At 35.9% G+C, this 20737-nt stretch overlaps 1 protein-coding gene across 1 annotated transcript in view; it reads left to right on the top strand.

Moving 5' to 3' along the window:
* The first annotated feature begins 695 nt into the window (after positions 1–695).
* The window catches only part of BBS7 (Bardet-Biedl syndrome 7), a 37990-nt gene continuing 17948 nt past the window's right edge, over positions 696–20737 (top strand). The window contains exons 1-11 of the mRNA XM_077770884.1: positions 696–861; positions 2824–2889; positions 7111–7173; positions 8739–8914; positions 11211–11397; positions 13614–13686; positions 14093–14209; positions 15815–15945; positions 17145–17229; positions 18425–18527; positions 20204–20396. Of these exons, the coding sequence (XP_077627010.1) occupies positions 826–861; positions 2824–2889; positions 7111–7173; positions 8739–8914; positions 11211–11397; positions 13614–13686; positions 14093–14209; positions 15815–15945; positions 17145–17229; positions 18425–18527; positions 20204–20396 (1230 nt within the window). The 5' untranslated portion in view covers positions 696–825. The remainder of the gene's footprint in view (positions 862–2823; positions 2890–7110; positions 7174–8738; positions 8915–11210; positions 11398–13613; positions 13687–14092; positions 14210–15814; positions 15946–17144; positions 17230–18424; positions 18528–20203; positions 20397–20737) is intronic.

Below are 20737 nucleotides of genomic sequence, written 5' to 3'. Positions count from 1 at the left end.
TCTAAAACTTTTTTTTTAATTCTTGAGAGAGAGAGAGACAGAGACAGAGAGAGCGCGCGCAAGCGTGTGAGCAGGGGAGGGGCAGAGAGAGGAGGAGAAAATCCCAAGCAGGTTCTGCACTGTTGTGGAGCCTGACTTGGGGCTCGAACTCCCAAACCCTGAGATCATATCCTGAGCTGAAATAAAGGCTCAAATGCTTAACCAACGGAGTCACCTATGGGCCCCTCCAGTTCTAATTTCCAATATGGTAAATATCAGCAGATCTTCTATAAACAAAATATCTTTAGGGTCCTCAATAGTTTAAGAGTTTTGGAAAGGGGCCGTAAGGCCAAAACTGTGGTAAGCTAACGCCTATAACGGTGGAACCTAATTCTTTGGAGGACCCTTCCCCGTGTCAGTAAAATAGTTCAGAATCAACACAAGTTTCACATCAGGGGTTTACACTGAGAAGGACTTAAAGAGGTGACGCTCTAGTCCCTGGTGGGGGTGGAGCCAAGACTGCGTCTCCAGTCTCCCTGGAAACCACCTTTCTCTAGCGTCTGGGATCACTTCCTTCGTTCCTCTCTGCCTCTGATTGGAGCAGGTTAAGTCAGTGGGCGGTCCTTTGGGATAGGGGCGAGGCTTCCTTTTTGGCCGTGGGCTCCCCTCGCGTGAACGTGTTGACGTCACACTGGACGCTGCAGCCGTGTCGCCACGCCTCTGCATCCCCAACTGAGACCGTTTGTAGCTGGGGTTGCTCTTCTGAGGGACACGAGGGGTATCCCTCGAGGTCCAGCAGCTTCTGTAGTTCCCGTGCGGTCCCGGCGCTGCGTCGGTGCCACCATCATGGACCTACATTTAAACCGAGCGGATTATCTACAGGTAAACCCGAGGGGATAAAGCGGGCGCCGCGCCGGACGAGCCCCGCTCCCTGAGAGGATTTTGTCCTTCCACTGACATCTGTCGGGGTCGCCGGGAGCGGGTGCGGCTCCCTGAGGGGATTTTGCCATTGCAGTGACGTCTGTCGGGGTCACCAGGCGCGAGTGCAGCGGCGGAGTGGGGCTGGGTGCAGCGCCCTCGTCGCCGTCACGGGCAGCTCCTGCTTATCCCTGAGGGTCCCTGGGGACTTGGAAAGAAGCGGCACACGCTCCCGCGTTGCTGGCGCCCGCCAGCATATGTAGAAATACAATAATTTCTATATAGAGTATATATCTAGAATATGCCTAGAATACTAGAAAGATCCGGCGTGATCTCGGATTCCTCTTCAGGGCAGTAGTCCTCCCTGGCTTCAGCCACCGGTGGGCCCGTAACTCCCCGATCTCCTTCCATCCTCTCCCCAGCCCCTTCTCTCGAGCTCCACACACTTCTCACTTTGAGCTGGACCTCACCAGCCAGATTATCAGTAAAGTAACAACAACTGTTTATTGTGCATGCAATTTCTTCGAAGAGCTTAACATTCATTACTATTTACTCTTCATAAAAATTCTTAGAGTAGATAATGTTATAGATGGGGGTCCAGGGACTCAGAGAAAGTAATTTACTTAACAGCGGAAAAGAATGACGTTCCTTCAACAGAGTCTCAAGACTCCAGAGCTGGTGTTCTCTCCCTTAGGCCATCCTGCCTCTCAGTATTTCAGCCCTAGCCGTCCGTCCCTCTTTTTCATCTCCTTTTTCAGTAATTCTCTTTTGGCTCATGATACAAACGTTTGCAGGGCCAGTTTCCCTGTTAGTTACTCCAGGTATTTCCCGCCTTAATATCTTCCTTAGTGAACTGGTCACCACATTTGGCTACTACTTCTTATATCCTAAATATCTCTTGATTTGATCCCATTTTTTCCATCTCTATTACCCCCAGTTCAGGTTCTCATCTTCTCTTTCTCCAGTAATTGAAATAGCCTCTTATCTGGGCTCCTAACCCCCAGCTTCACCTCCTCCAAGCCATCCTTCACATCACTTGTTAGAATGATGTTTCAAAAATGCAAATCTAGGGGCGCCTGGGTGGCTTAGTCGGTTAAGCGTCCGACTTTCGCTTAGGTCATGATCTCACGGTTCGTGGGTTCGAGCCCCGCGTGGGGCTCTGTGCTGACTGCCAGCTCAGAGCCTGGAGCCTGTTCCGGTCTGTGACTCCCTCTCTCTCTGACCCTCCCCTGCTTCACGCTGTCTCTCTCTCTCTCTCCTAGAAATAAATAAAACATTTAAAAAAATGCAAATCTAAATAGATTACTTTAAACTTTAATTCTGCTCCTTAGAATACAGAATAAAGCTGTACTTATACACTATATTTAATCCCTTTCAGGATCTGTTGTTTGCTGCAATGTCTGCCTCCTCCCTGCCTCTTCTCATACTGTGCGTTACTAGTGACAGTTTCCTGCTGTTTTCCTCTTCCATACCTTTTGTAAAATAGTCCTCACTATCCGATTGGATGACATTGCCCTCAGCATGTTCAGGATTTCCACAAAAATCTTCTATGTTGCACTTTTAATAATTGTAATCTATTTCCAAAGATTTTTAATCACTTTACAGAAACTCTAACAACTGTAGGAAATTTTTAACGAAGGTTTCTGAAAATATGCGTTCATAAAGTATGTTGCCGCTAGTGTCACATTATTTTTGGCTTGACGACTTTATATCATAAGTTTTACCATTTTGGAGTGTTTACTATATTTTGTGGTTTGTGGCGTATTTCATTGAAAGTAAGTTCACGGATAATAATTATTTCATATCATTAATTGTGTTATAAAGCTCACTGTGATCTGAATCTGCTGGTCCTTTTAATCTCTTATGTAATCATTTCAAATTAGTGTATCAGAAAACATTCACTAGGTGGCTGGTGTGTTTCCTTAGGTGGGAGTGACCTCTCAGAAGACTATGAAGTTACTTCCTGCCTCAAGACATAGAGCTACACAAAAGGTACTGTAGAGATCCTGGTTTCTTTCTCCCTATCTCTTTAGCTCTGACAGAGGAGAGGTTTATATTCCTTTATTAGTAAGTTACTCTTTTTAAAATGCTAATGTTAAAATGTAAATAAATTTGTTTTAATTTGAACAGAGGTTGGAATACCAAGGGACACCCACAGACAGTTGGATGTTATAATTTTTATGTACAATCTGTAATATAGTATGAGCAAACTTGTTGAAAAATATATTCCATTTTCTTGTTAATAATTTACTCAGTGTGTACCCGATTGTGCATATAAAAAAGAAACATAGGGGTTCCTGGGTAGCTTAGTCGGTTAAGCGTCCGACTTTCGCTTAGGTCATGATCTCGCGGTTCGTGGGTTCGAGCCCCGCGTCGGGCTCTGTGCTGACTGCCAGCTCAGAGCCTGGAGCCTGTTTCAGTCTGTGACTCCCTCTCTCTCTGGCCCTCCCCTGCTCAAGCTGTCTCTCTCTCTCTCTCTCTCTCCTAGAAATAAATAAAAATATTTAAAAAAAAAGAAAGAAAGAAAGAAAGAAACATACAGCACAATAGGATATAGGGAAAATATTTTTATTAAAAAAAATTTTTTAATGTTTATTTTTGAGAGAGAGAGACAGAGTGTGAGCAGGGGAGGGGCAGAGAGAGGGAGACACAGAATCTGAAGCAGGCTCCGGGCTCTGAGCTGTCAGCACAGAGCCTGACACAGGGCCGAACCCATAAACCATGAGATCATGATCTGAACCAAAGTGGACACTTAACCAACTGGGCCACCCAGGTGCCACTGCATTTATTTATTTTGAGAGATAGAAAGAGACAGAGCACAAGTGGGGGAGGGGCAGAGAGAGGAGGAGACACAGAATTAGAAGCAAGCTCCAGGCTCCAGCTCTAGGCTCTGAGCTGTCAGCACAGAGCCCCATGCCGGGCAGGAACTCCCCGACTATGAGATCATGACCTGAGCTGAAGTGGGATGCTAAACTGACTGAGCCACCCAGGTGCTCTAGGAAAATGCTTTTTAAACTTCATTGTATTTTTAAGAGTAATTAAATATTTTGATGTTGAACTTTCTGTTTAACAATAATGATAATTTTTATAGAAATATTGATCCTATGATTTCTGTAAGCCAATTATAATTTCTTAGTAGACTGGTAGGATATTTTAATAGCTGTAAAATAAATACAGTATTCTGATATAATAACATTTTACTCAGATAAATCAACAGATTTCTGATTGTTATTTATTGTATTTGGTCTCCTAGATCAGAACTTTTCAAACTTTTTTGGCCTTTGGACCCTTTTACACTCTTAAATTATTGAGGACTAAAGAACTTTTGTTTATGTAGGTTGTATCTCTCAAGATTACTATATTAAGATTGAAACTGAGAAATGTATAAGATTTATTTTATTTTTTAAATAATTAACCTATTACATGTTTATTATATAAATAACTTTTTAATGAAAAATAGCTGCATTTTCAAAAACAAAAAGAGGATTAAGTGAGAATAATGGCATTGTTTTACAATTTTGCAAATTGTTTAGTCTGGCGTAAGCAAAGGCATCATGTCTGTTTTCTACATTCAACCTGTTGTTTTGGTTGAAGTATCAAAGAATATCCAGCTCACACAGACACATAGTTGAAAATAGGAGTTATTTAAATAGCTTTTGCAGGTAATTATGACTCTTTGTATTTGATATAACACATATACTTGACAAATAGTAGTTTCTTAAACATTAGTTGCAATGTGGGATAAGAAATCATATTATTAGCTTTTCATACTTTGGTACATTAAAAACCATTTTGAATGGATCTTTTACCCAAGTATGATTTTATAGCTTCCTATAGTGGTCATTTGAGATTTTTGGTTCATTGAGTTATACAGATCTTCCAAAAGTTGAATGTTCAAATATTGACTGTTCCAAATGTTATTATAGAATATAAAGCAAATCACATTTGTTGATATCATTACTGATTTCATCAGAAAAGTTGTTAATTATGAGGTAGCTGTCAAGCTCACCAGTGGCAGATTCAAGTCTTCCAAAGTATTTATTTTCACTTGAAGACCCAAATTTTATCTTTGGGAGCAAATACTCTCAATTGTTTTCCTTTAAAATGACAAGCTCACTTCCATTAGTTGTTTGGTTGTTTTTTTTTTTTTAATGTCTACAAATACCCAAGTGTTAATAACAGCTTACTATTAGCCATTGTCTTTTTTTAATATTTTATTTTATTCTATTTTTTAAATTTTTTTTTAAATTTTTGAGAGAACGAGCACAAGTGGGGGAGGGGCAGAGAGAGAAGGAGACACAGAATATGAAGCAGGCTCCAGGCTAGCCTTCAGCACAGAGCCCCATGCGGGGCTCAAATCACAGACTGTGAGGCTCATGAAGAAGCTGGATGCCCAACCGACTGAGCCTCCCAAGCTCCCAGTTGTCTTTTTCTTTTAATGTTTATTTATTTTGAGACAGAGAGAGAGAAAGCCAGGGAGGGGCAGAAAGAGAGGGAGTGATTGAATCCCAAGCAGATTCCTCGCTGTTAGCACAGAGCTGAGTGGCAGAGCTCGTGCGTGTGGGGCTTGACTTTACAAACCACGAGTGAGATCATGACCTGAGCTGAAACCAAAAGTCAGACACTTAACCGACTGAGCCCCCCAGGCACCCCTTAACCATTGTTAACAGTTGCCACTTGTTCTTTCATTCTTAAAATTTGTATTTCCTGAAAAAACTGAATAGTTCAGCTTGTGACTGAAACAAGTATATAAGTCCTTTTTGGTATGAAGCAAAAGTGCTTTTTAGTATGCGTATTTTTTATTTTCTCACACTAAATATTCAAAAGACATGACTCAAGGGCCAGAAATTCAACAAGATTGATAATATTTTTGCTTCATCAAGAACATTCTTACATGAAGTTTGATTTTTTTCTTTACTCTCAAGTGGTGATGAAGATTACAGCAACCACTAGTAAGCTTTGTTGTCATTGTTTTGATTCTTGCCAGACACCAGCAATTTTATTCACCATTGCTCTGCATCATAATTGTAAATGTCAACCTAGCAAAAAAGGAAAATAAAGACTTACTTAGAAAAATAGTTTTCATTTGGCAGATTCCCTACAAAGTTCTTGTTGACCCTGGGAATCTAAAATCACACTTTGGGAATCCCTGTAGTTACCATTTTCACAAAGTATTAGAGTACTGTAGTGTTAAAAAAAACAAAAAACTCAACACCTTAACTATTCTTAGTATTTTTTCATCTGAATAGAAATCTGCCAGTACCAAAGATCCATAAATCTGAAAATGTGTGCATAATTATTTGTGAATGTTCACTGTTCTGGGAAGAAAGTCCATAGCTTTCATCAAATGCACAAAGGGATTTGTGATCCCCCACACCCAAAGTTGAGTCAGAGGCCTAAGAATGTGGCTTATACAACATCAATTCTTTGATATTAGAGACTTGTTTTATGTCCTCATACATCATCAATTTTCTAATGTGTGCTTGAAAAGAACATTTATAATTTAATTCTTAGGGTGAGTGAATTGCTTATTTATGCACATGTGAGCACACACACACATCCTACACATATGTACACATGCATATGTACGTACACATGTACATACGTATTAGATCAGAGGTAGTTGTTTTTCAAATCTAGATCCTTCTCTTTTGTCTGCTTGGTTACCAATTCCTGAGATATAAGTGTTAAAATCTCCATCTGTATTTACTTCAAAATAATCCATTGGTTACATGTTGATAGTTGTTGAAGCTGAGTGATGGATACATGGGGATTCATTATAGTATTCTGACTACTTTTACATATGGTAAAATTTTTTTACCAAAATTTTTCTATTAAAAAGGTTTTTAAACTATCAAGTAGGTCAGTCACAACTTTAACTGATAATCTGTTTTGAAAATTAATCTTAACATATTCTTATGCTCTAGTTAAAGAAAAATATTACCTCCCTGCTATTTCTGTTTCTGTTCTCTTGTTCTCTTTACATTGTAGGAAGAGAATATATCGCTAAGAACTTCAATAATTGTTCTCCCTACCTTCACTTTGCCCCTTTCTTGTAACTTCTTGGAGTATTATTTTTTGCACAGGCAACTTCCTAGATTTTCTGATCTCTGCTTTCAAAATTATGATTTATATTTTGAGAATCTTGTTTCCCCCATACAAGTTAATAAGGCATAGTTATAGTAATTTCAGATTCTCTTCAATCTATTGTAGGTGGTTATTGGAGATCACGATGGGGTAGTTATGTGCTTTGGCATGAAGAAGGGAGAAGCGGTGGTATGTATATATAGCTTTTTATTTTTTAGGAGAAAAAAGGATTCTCTTCTCTTCTCTTTCTCTTTTCTTTTCTTTTTTCTTTGTAAGCTCCACACCCAACAAGGAGTCTAACGTGTGGCCCAAACTCATGACCCCAAGATCAAGACCCAAAAGTCAGACACCTAACTGACTGATTTTCTAAAAGAGAAATGCACTAATTGTTGAATACTCTTAGGTTAAAATTGTCCTAAAAACAATGAAAAATCCATTGTGAGAAAAGTAGTTACATGAAGTATGAGGCTACAGGCAACACCACAGTCGTGTGCTAGCTAGCTGTAAAACACCTTTGACATCCAGGGTGATGTATTAATTTTCTGTGGTGTGTAACAGATTACTTTTGGGGGTTTAAATCAATACTATTAGCTCATAGTTTCTGTGAGTCAGGAGTCTGGGTTCATGTCTCACATGGCTACAGTGTAGATACCAGCTAGGCTCTATTCATTTCTGATGCTGGGGTCCTATTCCAAGCTTACATAGTTGTTGACAGGATTTATATTCTTGCTGTGGTGGGACTGAGGTCCCCATTTTATTGCTGTCTGTAAGCCAGGGCCAGCTCTCAACAGCTTGAGGCTCCCACAGTTCTTTGCCATGTGGTCCTCTCACTGGCCCTCTCATAACGTGGTGACCTACTTTAGGCCAGCAGGAAAATCTGTCCAGTCAGCTAAGGTAGAGTCTTATGTAACATAATATAACATGGAAGTGACTATCCCATCACCTTTGCAGCTTAATGTAATCTAATCAAAGATGTGATTAGTACATTATCATATTGACAGATCATAGTTTACAAGCAATGGGTCTGAGCTGGGAACGCTTACATATTCACTACACATTATGTAGAATTTATAAAAAGATGGATAGGGTAAACACTCAGAAACCCAGTGTTTTTATTATTTGTATATTCTATCACATACTTTATTCTCTGTATAAAGTCATTAGAGGGGAGAGAGAGAAACTGGTACCAATAATAATATGGAAAATAATCAGGAAGAAATTAATGATACAAATGGTGTTTCTAGTTAGAGAGATATCAAATTATACATTCAGGTTTTCAATAAATTCTTCAATCTTTTATTTATACTACTGAAATTTATAAAAATTATAAAGTAAACAAGAGAGATTAATTTTAAAAAGATGATTCAAGTGTAAAAAGATGTTCATTGGAGCCAGTGGAGGAATCTTGTTAAAATGCAGGTTCTCATTCAGTACAATTGGGGTTGGGCTTGAAAGTCTTCCTTCTTAATAAGGTTAATCATACTAATGCCACGACTTAATGAACTCTACTTTGAGTTGCAGGAGTTTAGATTTTAATGATGTTGCTGAAATATGTGTGGCAATTCTAAATTTTGAAGATATTTAGCCCAAAACCTTAAAGCCCCACTGAAGTAAATACATTTGTATCTCAAGATGTTTCTATATAATGGAACTATAATATTTTGTGTTTTTGAAATCACAGTGTATTTTTATAGTAAAGGAACATGCTTACAGTAAATTTGTCTTCTTTATTTTTTCCTTGATGATTTTTGCAGGCAGTGTTCAAGACTTTACCGGGGCAGAAGATTGCAAGATTGGAGCTAGGAGGGGTTATTAACACACCCCAGGAGAAAATTTTTATTGCTGCAGGATCTGAGATTAGAGGCTTCACAAAGAGAGGAAAACAGTTCCTCTCTTTTGAAACAAACCTCACTGAAAGCATTAAAGCTATGTATGTTCATCCTTTTTTTTATCTTTACGTATCCATTTACAATATTTTAGATAGGTGACAAACATCAGATTGAGCTTTATATCTTAATAGGTTTCCTGGGAAGTAAAATTGTCTAAAGGTACTTTATTAGTCAGAAACTAATTAACCTAGAATCTGTACAAAACCAATTGGTTGCTGAAGTGTTTTCTAAAGACTCTCATAGTATTTATATTGGTTCAGTTGATTCATAATCAAGGTGTACAAGAAAAAAGTAAAAGAAATCTAGAGGTGTTTAGGTTCCTGTTCCTTTGATGTCTGGTAATTTTGGTTATGAGGTAGCATCATTATGTTAAAAAGCTGGCCTTCGAAGTTGGTAACTACTGATACGATATAATTTTAGGTAAATCAGTTAAGACACTTAGTAAGAAATAACTCCCTTAATGGCTTTCAGATATGTGAGATTTTGCAATTTAAATTTTAGTTTTTTTAGTCATGTGGGGCTGAAAAGGGCTTTAAAGTTTATCGAACCCACTCTCCTCAAACCTACTACTGAAGAGAATCCCTTGGCAGCTTAAAAGAATAGATTTCTTACTCATACCTGCAGAATCAGAATTATTAGGAGTGGGTTAAAAGGAAAAAGTTCTTCCTTTGACTGTGATGCATCCAAGTTGTATAAGCAACCAGACCTTGGTGTGAAAACTACTAACTTAATCCAGAGTTCCGTGTAATGCACAGCTATCCTATGTAATTATGTATAATGCATATCGCATGTCCTAACTTCTAGGCTGCAGAACTTTGGTTTGGCGAGATTAGGTAAGAATTAAACAGTGGCATGTGGGAGTGAATTTACTAAGAATAGAATACTTTTAAAATGCTTTTGTAGATAGACATGGCCAATGATAATTATAAAATACTAAAATCAAAATAATTAATAATTATCATCACTCAGATTCAGAAGGATATATGGGCAGAGGTTTGAGGAAGATAAGGCATTTCCCAGCCAGTAGTCTCTCTTGCTAGTTTCTTAAATGGTTTTTCTGGAGTGGCAGTGGTGAGATGGAGAGGATCTTCACTTAATTTTTTAAAATTTATTGTCTAAATCCTCAAATTTATAAGGGTGCAGAGGAAAACAAGGCTATAACTTGACAGTTTTTAATAAGAGAACACTTAAAAAGTTGGTTACCACTTATGCATCCCTTCCCTGCTTAATGCTTCCATCTATCCCCACTCTTGTCAACAATAGTGATTGTAGGCAGTACTTTGAAAATGTGTAACTGCAGTATAACTGCAAATGTAATACAGATGGATTTCAAGATGAAACTTTATATCTTGAAAAGATAAAATTTTGTTAGGTTGATGAAAACGATACTGAGGACTACTGAAATCGTATGCAGAGCTGCAAAGTAAGGCTACTTAAGCAATAATGGAAGAAGAGAAAATCAGTGAGGATCATTATAGGATAAGGAATAATTATAATACCAAAATTTTTTAACTAGTCTTTAGAAGTAGAGAAATATGTGAAACTTTCAAATAAAATTACCTTCCCAAGTGAAAGATAATAAACTAGTATATAATTCTTGTCAAATTTCATCTCCCCCAGTGAAAACAGGAATTGATATAAGAATTAGAATGTTGTTATGATTATTGCCTAAATTTTGTTAAATATAATTTTATATGAACTTTTTTATTTCTCTTTTCAAGATAAAAATCTAATGAAATCATTTTGTTTCAATGTTTATCATTTAGTTTAAAGTAGATTCATTTCCAACAGCCTTTACTAGACAGTGTAGTAGTAAGCTAACTCTAGAGCTAAAAGCCACCTGATGCAGTCTACTCCACTACTAGTTGTGTGCCATTAGGCAAGTTACCTAACATTTTACTGTTCTCTATGAAAAGGGATAATAATGGTCCCTGGTTTCCAGAATTATGAGAATTAAACTAATCCATGTAATCCATGTAAATCATTTAGGACAGTGCTTGGCACATAGTACACATACAAAAAAAAGTTCCTTTTTTCTTATTGTCTTCAGATGTAGACAATTAATAGTTAAATTATCATTGTCTTTATTTTCAGTTTTTCTGAGCTTAATTTTTGAGATGCATAAAAACTTAAGGTCTTCATTTTTAGCTTTCAAAATCAGTGTTATACCTAACGGCTACAAATTAAGTAGAGGAAATGAGGAAGAAAGTTATTCTTTAAATCTGTGATAAAATGATAGAAACTGTATAAACTTATTTTCATCTCAAAAAAATTCAGGAGTTTTCTATTATTATTTTTTAAAATATGGATATTTTGTATTACTTTTAATGTTCTCAGGCATGTATCTGGCTCAGACCTCTTTCTCAGTGCAAGCTACATCTATAACCATTACTGTGACTGCAAAGACCAACATTATTACCTTTCTGGGGACAAAATCAATGATGTCATCTGCCTTCCAGTGGAAAGATTACCTAGTATAACACCGGTATTGGCATGCCAGGACAGAGTGCTCAGAGTTTTACAGGTTTCTGTGATTTTCATTTTTATCGTTTTTCATAATTTATGTAAAAAAATATTACTGAACAATGTGTACTTAAGATAAATTATTTATTACTACCACTTTAAATGTCTTACTTAAAATTATATCTGGAAAAAATGCCTTTTGATTGGAAAGTTAATTTTTTTTTTAACTTGAGGCAAATGTATTAAGATCTTTGGCGAGCTTTAAGAGGCATATATGGAAAAATGATGCTTCTCCCCACCCCCATACATAATTTCTGAGTTAGTCCACTCTGAATGGAGTGCCTTTGCTATAGAACCCTTTCCAGCTTTTTTTTTTTTTTTTTTTGGCCTTCTTCCTCCATTATCCTTCCCTCCCCCATCAGAATCAAATTAATGGAGGAAATGGGTTGAGGAGTGGATGTTAGGCTTTAACAAAGAAGGAATAGTTGAGATCAAGGGTTGTATCATTTGAGTTTATTCCATATTTATGACAATATGTGCAACAAAATAAGCACCCAGTAAACTTAATTGTTGGGTAAATAAATGAATGATAGAGGGAAAAATCATTTTATTGTCCTTATATTTCTATTAAAAACCATGATGCATAAGATACTGTTATTAGTATAATAGTTACACCTATGTCTTTTCAAAAGTGACTTTCAATAAAGTACACATATGTGCACATACCGGTATCCATAAACTAAAGTTTAATGCAAATAACATAGAACAGGTAGACTATTTGGATCAGAAACTTAGGCTGATGATAGTGCAGTTGAACAAAAAAGTCTAGCTGTTTATTCTGTGCCATCACAAGCTATCTCATTCTTTGGAATTTCATAGTCAGATGGCCATTTCTTGGTATCAGTCCTTTTATAGAAGGACAAATCCAGTGGTTCTTTGAGGGGTTTTCCCCCCATGGGAAAATAATGTTCAAGATTCATACTAGAGGCATGAATGATTAATTTCTTCTACAGCCTGTGCTCCCAAATATGAATGGTTTGAATAAGGCTTTTAACAGGAGCTAGTATTCAATTAGAAATTGTTTCAGCTGATTATAGGTTCTGCTTTGTTTAACTAGAAGAGATCCATGTGCTTACTATAAAAAAAAATTCACTAAGGATTTATGAGAAGTTAAAACTTGAAACCTTTGGTCTGCCCTTCATACTTCCAACCTCCCCATCTACTCCCCATTATCCATTGCCCCAGAGGTAGCCTTTTTTTTCGTTTTCTTATGTATTCTTTTGTGTTTATATAGTTGATATCTATGAAATCTCAAATGTAATTTTAAATAAAAGATAAAGCACATGACTTTTATATATTCAATATATATTTGATTTAACAAAAATGTTATTACATATTTACTATAATTTCACAAGTTCTTTTTTTCACTGAATGATATATCATAGATATTTTTTCCATGTAACTTTAAGTACTTATAAGTACCTCATTCTTTAATAGCTTCACAAAATACTGTATACTAAATGAAAACATTACAAGTGGCAGAATTTTGAGAGAGACAAATAAATGGACATAACTTATTTTCTTATCTAAATAACAGGCACTCTGCCTCTCACTGGAGTAGGTTTTGGAAATACCCAAAGGCAAGGCCAGAATTTTCCTTAGGAAGTAACTTTAGGTCTGTTTAAATATTTGTGCTCTGAATTAAAGAAAACAGAACAAACAACTTGTTCCTGGAAAGCTTGATAGGAAAATTTCCCAGTGTCAATTTTCAGGCAAACAAGGTATTTAAAATGAAAAGTATTGTAAGCGTAGATTGTTTTAAATATTTCTTATTGATCTTTACATATTTTAAAATGAGTTAGGGGGCGCCTGAGTGGCTCAGTCGGTTGAACCTCCGACTTCGGCTCAGGTCATGATCTCACAGTTTGTGGGTTCGAGCCCCGTGTCACGCTCTATGCTGAATGCTCGCTCAGAGCCTGGAGCCTGTTTCGGATTCTGTGTCTCCTTCTCTCTCTGCCTCTACCCTGCTCACGCTCTGTCTTACTCTGTCTCTCAAAAATAAATAAATGTAAAAAAAAATTAAATTAAAAAAATAAAATGAGTTAACATATACAAAATTACTAATGAAATGCAAGTTAATAATCACAGGCTAACTTTTTTAGGCAGTTTTATTCTAGAGTTCATTATATGAATGTTGATGTTATCAAGGAGTATGAGTATGTATATTATTTTAAATTTGTGTTCTGTTTCAGTTTTAAAATATTTGTTCTCCTTCAGGGCTCTGACGTGATGTATGAAACTGAAGTTCCTGGGCCACCTACTGTTTTAGCACTACACAATGGAAATGGCGGTAATCACGATAAAATAAGGGTTTTTCAGGTTTTTAATCATTTAACTATATATTAAGTATAGTTAATCATTTAACTATATGTTGAGTTTTTAATCATTTAATATATATTAATCAACTGGAATTGAGACAGTAGTCATCTGATAACTTGCCGGTAACTAATAATAATGAATTACTGAAGTTCAATTTTCAGTTTCCTCATCTTAAAGTTAGATGATAAGGAAGGGTCTTATCTCTTAGTTTATAAAATATTGTGACTAACCATCCTCTCAAATTAAGTTTTCTGTCTTTTTATATTGTTTAATGAGATTTTTACATTAAAGTCCATGTATGTGAAAAATTTTCAGTTTTAAGGAGGTCTTCTGAGTTATGGGATAAATATAACATGTTGACTATAATTATAAACTAGGTGACTCTGGAGAAGACCTTTTGTTTGGAACGTCAGATGGAAAACTTGGGCTTATTCAGATTACTACCTCCAAACCAATACACAAGTGGGAAATTCGAAATGAGAAAAAGCGGGGAGGTATGTTTTGATGTAGTTTATTATTCTGGAATGTCATTGATTATTAAATATCCTAAATTTTATATAGTTCATTCTGTTTTATTTATTCATAGTGTTTGGTAGACTTAACAATTCCCAGAGCCACCTCAGATTTATTTATTCTTTGTTTACTTCCAGGTGTGTCATATGTTGGCATCATTTTTTAATTAAGCAATGCTAATAGTAATTTAGGATAGGTAGGATTTTGTGGGCTAATGTCCATCCATAAGATCTAATCCATTATTCATTGGTAGAGAATTAATTGGAGTTTAGGAGTATTTGATATGAAGCAAGGAAGAAGTACAGTGAGTCAGGGAATGCTCCTGTTTTCTAAAGGATTTATACTTTTCTGAGGAAATTTAAATATGACTTAGAAAGTAGTAAAATGACTATTTATACGTATTCTATTCATATATTCATTTATTTCTTCCACAAATACTTGTTAGGGGAGACAGAGAATAAACAAATGAATAAGTAAGATAACTTCACCTAAGTTATCTGAAAAAAATCTCAGAGAGTGATTCATTAGTGATGGATGGATGGAAGAAACTTTAGACTGCATGATAATAGAAGGTGTCTCATAAGAGGTGAAATTTGAGCTGAGATCTGATTGATAAAAAAAAAAAAGGAATTAGTAATGTAAAAATTTGGGGGGAAATTATGCTCCAGAAAGAGGAAAAAATCAGGGCAGAGGACTTGAGGCATAGGTAGACTTGGTTTATTTGAGTAGCAAAGAGAAGACTAGTGTGACTAAATGCATTAGCATGGCAAGAGGAGTCAGAGACGTAGCATAAGGCCATCATGTAGATCCTTGTGGGCCTTGGAAAAGTGTTGAATTTTAATCTAAGTGCAGTGGGAATCTTTGGAGAGTATGATATGATCTAATCTACCAAAACAACACAAAACAAAAAGCATACCAGGGAGAATGGATTTGGGAAAGCAGCCCAAAATTCAAAGTATGGAGATCAGTTAGGAAATCATTGTTATAGTTGTTAGAATTTATTTTAGTCTAGACTACAGATAGGTGGTCTGGGCTAGGCCAATGGTAGATGGAAATTGAAAGGACTCAATTTCACTATATATTCTGGAGATAGAGCTGGTAAGATTTGCTAAGGGATTTGGTCTGGGCAGTGAGAGAAAGAGAGGAATCAGAGATGTAGTCTAGATTTTTGGCCTGAGCAACTGGGTGATACCTTACTGAGATGAGAAGAGTTTGGGGAAGGACCACTCGGGGGGTGTGCTAAAGGGGAATGAAGAATTTTCTTTGGCGCATGGGAAGTTTGAGAAGCAAATGGATGTCTGAAAGAAGATACTGTAAAGAGTCTTGGATGTATGAGCCTGGAGTTCTGGGGAGAGGCCAGAGCTAGAGATAAAAACTTAGGAGCCATTTCCATTTAGATTATATTTAAAGTCTTGGAAATGGATGAATGTGGGTGGAAAAGAGGACACCTGATTAAGCTCCAAGTTTTCTGTTGTTTTTTCCCCATTCGGATTCAGTCTATACATTTTTTTGTCAGTCTTACTTTGTACTTGACTGTAATACTAGTTTTATTAATAACTTGTCACCACTATCATCTTTTTTTAAAGGTATTTTGTGTGTTGACAGCTTTGACATTGTGGGTGATGGGGTTAAAGATTTACTTGTTGGGAGAGATGATGGAATGGTGGAAGTGTATAGTTTTGACAGTGCAAATGAGCCTGTTCTACGATTTGATCAGGTCAGTTCTTTTAAAAAGACTATATATGCTTACTAGTCATCAAATAATTATAGAGATGACTGTGATGGTTTGGATTTTATTAAATATATTAAAATCTTGTGTTTGGCTTAGAATATTGCTGCCTTGATGTTATCAAAATCTTCTCTAGACTACTCTTGTGTTTGAATAACAGACTATTGCATTCCAGCTAAATAAAAAAATTACTTCTTCATTTGGTTTCTAAATATTGTATATCTGAAATATTATTTTGCCTTAGTTTCTGTAATGCATAGTGGATTACAGGAGTAACATTTATATATTTGGGTACATAAACGAGACTGTTGTTTTAAAGTAGAACAATATCAAAACATCCTTAAGCAGAGAGAAAAGTTACAATTTCATTTCTAGCCACCCAAGAGTGTACCAAATAAGAATTACTACATAAGAGTAATTTTAGTCCACAGATTTTAAATGTAGTTAAGCTTGTTTATGCCAAGGTAAAGAGTTACATGGAGAATCATTCTGCTGTAAAATGAATCTTTCATTTTCATGAAGTAGTGTTCTCCAGGCCAGGGTTTTCACATCCTGCTTTATGCAGGATGGATTGAGGCTGTTTTAAAACAACAACTCAGTATCAGCTTTTATTTGTCTGATTTCTCTACTAGTGCTACCCCTGATTCCCAGCTTTAACTGCAGATCAGCAAACACAGATGTTGTGATGTATAGACAAAGTGTATTACATAGATAATATGGGGATAAAAATTCCCTAAAGGTTTAATAGAGGCTATCATCTCCTTTATTCATCTAAAAAACTTTATTCTTTATTCATTTCCAAAAACTGTTTGGAAAAAACACATGAGAGGTGGTATGTAGAATTCAGATGATAGACTAAACATGTTGGGAATTTTGCTTATGTGATTAAAAAAAAATCCTTCTTTATATAAATAAATCATTTTTGCTCATTATGTAGCTACTATGGCTGAGTGCTACACACAAATATATGAGTCATTTTCAATTTTCTTTTCCCCAAATTTAAAAGCACTGGGATTTTCTGCCATTTGTGCAGGATTTTTGCCTTTCCAATCTTATTGTTTCCAATAAGTATTCAATAAATGTATTTTGAATGTCTGGAGACAGGAAAATAAGTTTTATGGCTTATTTTAATATGTCTGTGAACATTTTAGTTATTAATGAATTGCTTGATCTTAAATTTATTTTAGATGTTGTCTGAAAGTGTCACATCTATCCAAGGTGGTTGTGTAGGGAAAGAAGGCTATGATGAAATTGTGGTATCCACATATTCAGGTAAGGGAAATGATCATAGGTAAAGAAAGGACCCGTAAGAAAAAACATACATTTAATAAATTATTTTTTTAAATGTTTATTTTGAGAGTGCATGAGAATAAGCGAGCATGAATCAGGAGGAGTAGAGAGAGAGGGAGAGAGAGAATCTCATGCAGGCTCCATGCTCAGCCCAGGGCTCAACATAAAGCTCAATCTCATAATCCTGAGATCAGGACCTGAGCTGAAAGACCCTTAACTGACACAGGTGCACCTTAATAAATTATCTTTGATGATAACTTTTTTAAAACAAGTGTTTTTAGTAAATCAGTCTTATATACAACATTAAAACCTTTATTGGTTAAAAACTAAGGAGGGAAGGAGTAGATGTACTGGTTTATAAAAGAGTTAATATGTGAATAATAGAGTACTTACCATGTTCTAGTTAATCTTTGAAAAGTAAATGATATTCATTGGTTTAAAAAGAAGTATTTACTGAAACTTAGTTTATGTTTTTTTTTTGTTTGTTTGTTTGTTTTATTTATTTTTAGGAGAGAGAGAGAGACAGCGTGAGCAGGGGAGGGTCAGAGAGAGAGGGAGTCACAGGCTGAAACAGGCTCCAGGCTCTGAGCTGGCAGTCAGCACAGAGCCCGACGCGGGGCTCGAACCCACGAACCGCGAGATCATGACCTAAGCGAAAGTCGGACGCTTAACCGACTAAGCCACCCAGGCGCCCCACTTAGTTTATGTTTTGTTACTGTCTATATTTCTTATAAAAATTCCCTTGCTTTTGAGTTAGTGATTTTTTTACATTCTTAAAATAAGCAATGCCTTGCAAAAAAAAAAAGTTTAACTTTTGATATAACTGATTTTTGAAGGACCCTTCTAATTCATCAGTATTTTTGAACTTGCTAGAATGTGTTGGCTTATTTCATACTTAAAAACTAAAACTATAAATTGAGAAGTGAAAGATACTCCTAAGTATTATAGTAGTTTAGGCAAAATAAAAATAGTATCACAGAATGCTTATTAAGTAGTTGCTTTATGGCTTGAATGTTTTCCAGCTTGATAAATTTTTTTGTTTTATTTTATTTTTTGAAGGAGAATAAGTCCTAAGACTAAATAAGGTTGATGTTAGTGGATAAAGGGACATATGTATTGGGGTTTCTTTTAATACTAGTAGTGCTTAATGGTGTATGATTGTAATTCATCTCTACAGGCTGGGTTACAGGTCTGACAACAGAGCCTGTACGTAAGGAAAGTGGACCAGGAGAAGAAGTAAAAATTAATCAGGAGATGCAAAATAAAATTTCTAACTTAAGGTAATTTTGGGTTTTTTTGTTTACTTTTTTTTAATTTTATAAAGTGTGTGGTTTTTTATTACTAATGATGCAATATCTTTTATTGGAAGGAATTATACAATTATTTTGTCACCTTTTTAAATAAAATTTATCAGTTTGGGAAAATTTGCAGTAAGTGCTGTTAGTATTTTACAGTTAGAAATATACCTTTTATATTTTTTATAAAAATATTACTTTATTCTATACTGACTTTTTCTTAGATCAAAAATTGTATTTTTCATTTGTTTAGTCATAGATAATTGTAATGGTTTGTTTTTTCACAGACATTAGAAATAAAACCAACACAGACAACTGTATTCCTTCTTAATTATAATGTTTACTGCTCCTGTGAACGCTTATGAATCTGTAACATTGGTTTATCAGTTTTCTTACTGGAAATGAGTAATGACTCCTTTAGACACAGGGATTGCTTCTGTGGCCTGTTCAGTTTGACAAGTCCTATGAAAAGAGACCCCAGACTCAAGTAAAATTGCTTCATACAATAAAGTAGGAGCTGCTGAAACTTCTAATGACTACTTTCCCTATTTCAACCCTTACAACCTCTTGGGGGCGGTGAGGCCGATCTGTTTTTGGTGGTCACTGAGGGCTATGTAAGTTTTTAAGGCAGCAAAATACCACAAGGACTAGTTCACTAACACTACACCATAAGTTTATCACAAGTCAGGTTAGCACAGCCACTAGGACTCCAAGTTCCAACATTCATGTAATAAGGAAACCAAGCAGAATTAATGACTATTATCTCACATCCTCAGTATAATACCTTATATTTATAACCGAGTCTGTCCCTCCTGATTCCAGTGGGATGTAAGCTCATGAGAAGCTTGTCTGTCTTGTTCATTCAGTACCTTCAACATAGGCACATATGAGGCACTAAGTAAATATTTCTTGTAGGAATGAATCTTTTCCTTTGTTTATTGCACAAATCCCTTTCAAGCTCTTACCCAGACTTTTCACCCTAAGTTAGGGCTGGCTAAGCCTCATGTTGGGGGCTGCCTAAGCCTCATGTTGTTGTTTCTCAGTTACTAGTTGCTACATTTGCATATGGTGTTTCCCTTTAACTGGAGTGACTCTAAGCAATGAAGCAATGCCTGTATAGTTCAATGTTAGCAGAATCCTTTTCAACACTTGATAGAAGAACCTCAGCTATACTGCTGGCTCATGGTCATCTTGTGGTTCCCAAAATGTTAGTACTCCACAGCCTCCTTATTTTGTCTGTTTCACCTAATTTTTACTGAAAGGCATATATTTACTGGTTTTACACATGTTGTTTCTTCAAATTAAATCTAATATTGTTTCTCTGCTCCAGTACAATTAGTTTCCCTTCTGATTAGTATTATATGTAACTGTAACTGGATTTATATGTTAAAATTTATTATTTTCAACCTGCCTTGATACTTACAATTCTTTATTAATATTGCTGGTATGGGACAGAGTTTTAATTTTTAGATTAGACATAAATAATGTGGAATTGTTTGGTTAATCATACAAACAAAACTTTGTATTAGTGTCATAGTTCTAGTTCTAGTGTCATAATAAAAATCCATTTTGTACAAGTAAATGTCTCAAATTCTTGTAATCATTCTAAGGACTTCAAATGTTTATACTTGTAGGTGACAGTTGTATACGTTTTTCTCTAGGAGTGAGCTGGAACATCTGCAGTATAAGATACTACAGGAAAGAGAGAAATATCAACAATCTTCCCAATCCAGCAAAGCAAAATCAGCAGTACCTTCATTTAGTGTAAATGATAAGTTTACATTAAATAAAGATGATGCCAGCTACAGCCTCATCTTAGAGGTGCAGACAGCAATAGATAATGTCTTAATACAGGTAAGCAAAATATCTAATTTCTTTGTTTTGTGATTGGGTCAATTTTGCAGACCAGTCATATGCACTAATTATTATTGAACACTTAATTTTAGACAGTAATTTTAAGTGTTTATCTTTTATTTATTTATTTTTTTAAATATTTTTATTTATTTCTAGGAGAGAGAGAGAGACAGCGTGAGCAGGGGAGGGTCAGAGAGAGAGAGAGATACAGACTCTGAAATAGGCTCCAGGCTCTGAGCTGGCAGTCAGCACAGAGCCCGACGCGGGTCTCGAACCCACGAACCGCGAGATCATGACCTAAGCGAAAGTCGGACGTTTAACCGACTAAGCCACCCAGGCGC

This window comes from Crocuta crocuta, unplaced genomic scaffold (genome assembly GCF_008692635.1).
Source record: "Crocuta crocuta isolate KB4526 unplaced genomic scaffold, BGI_CrCroc_1.0 scaffold331, whole genome shotgun sequence".
Lineage (NCBI taxonomy): Eukaryota > Metazoa > Chordata > Mammalia > Carnivora > Hyaenidae > Crocuta > Crocuta crocuta.
This window is presented reverse-complemented; position numbering and strand designations above follow the sequence as displayed.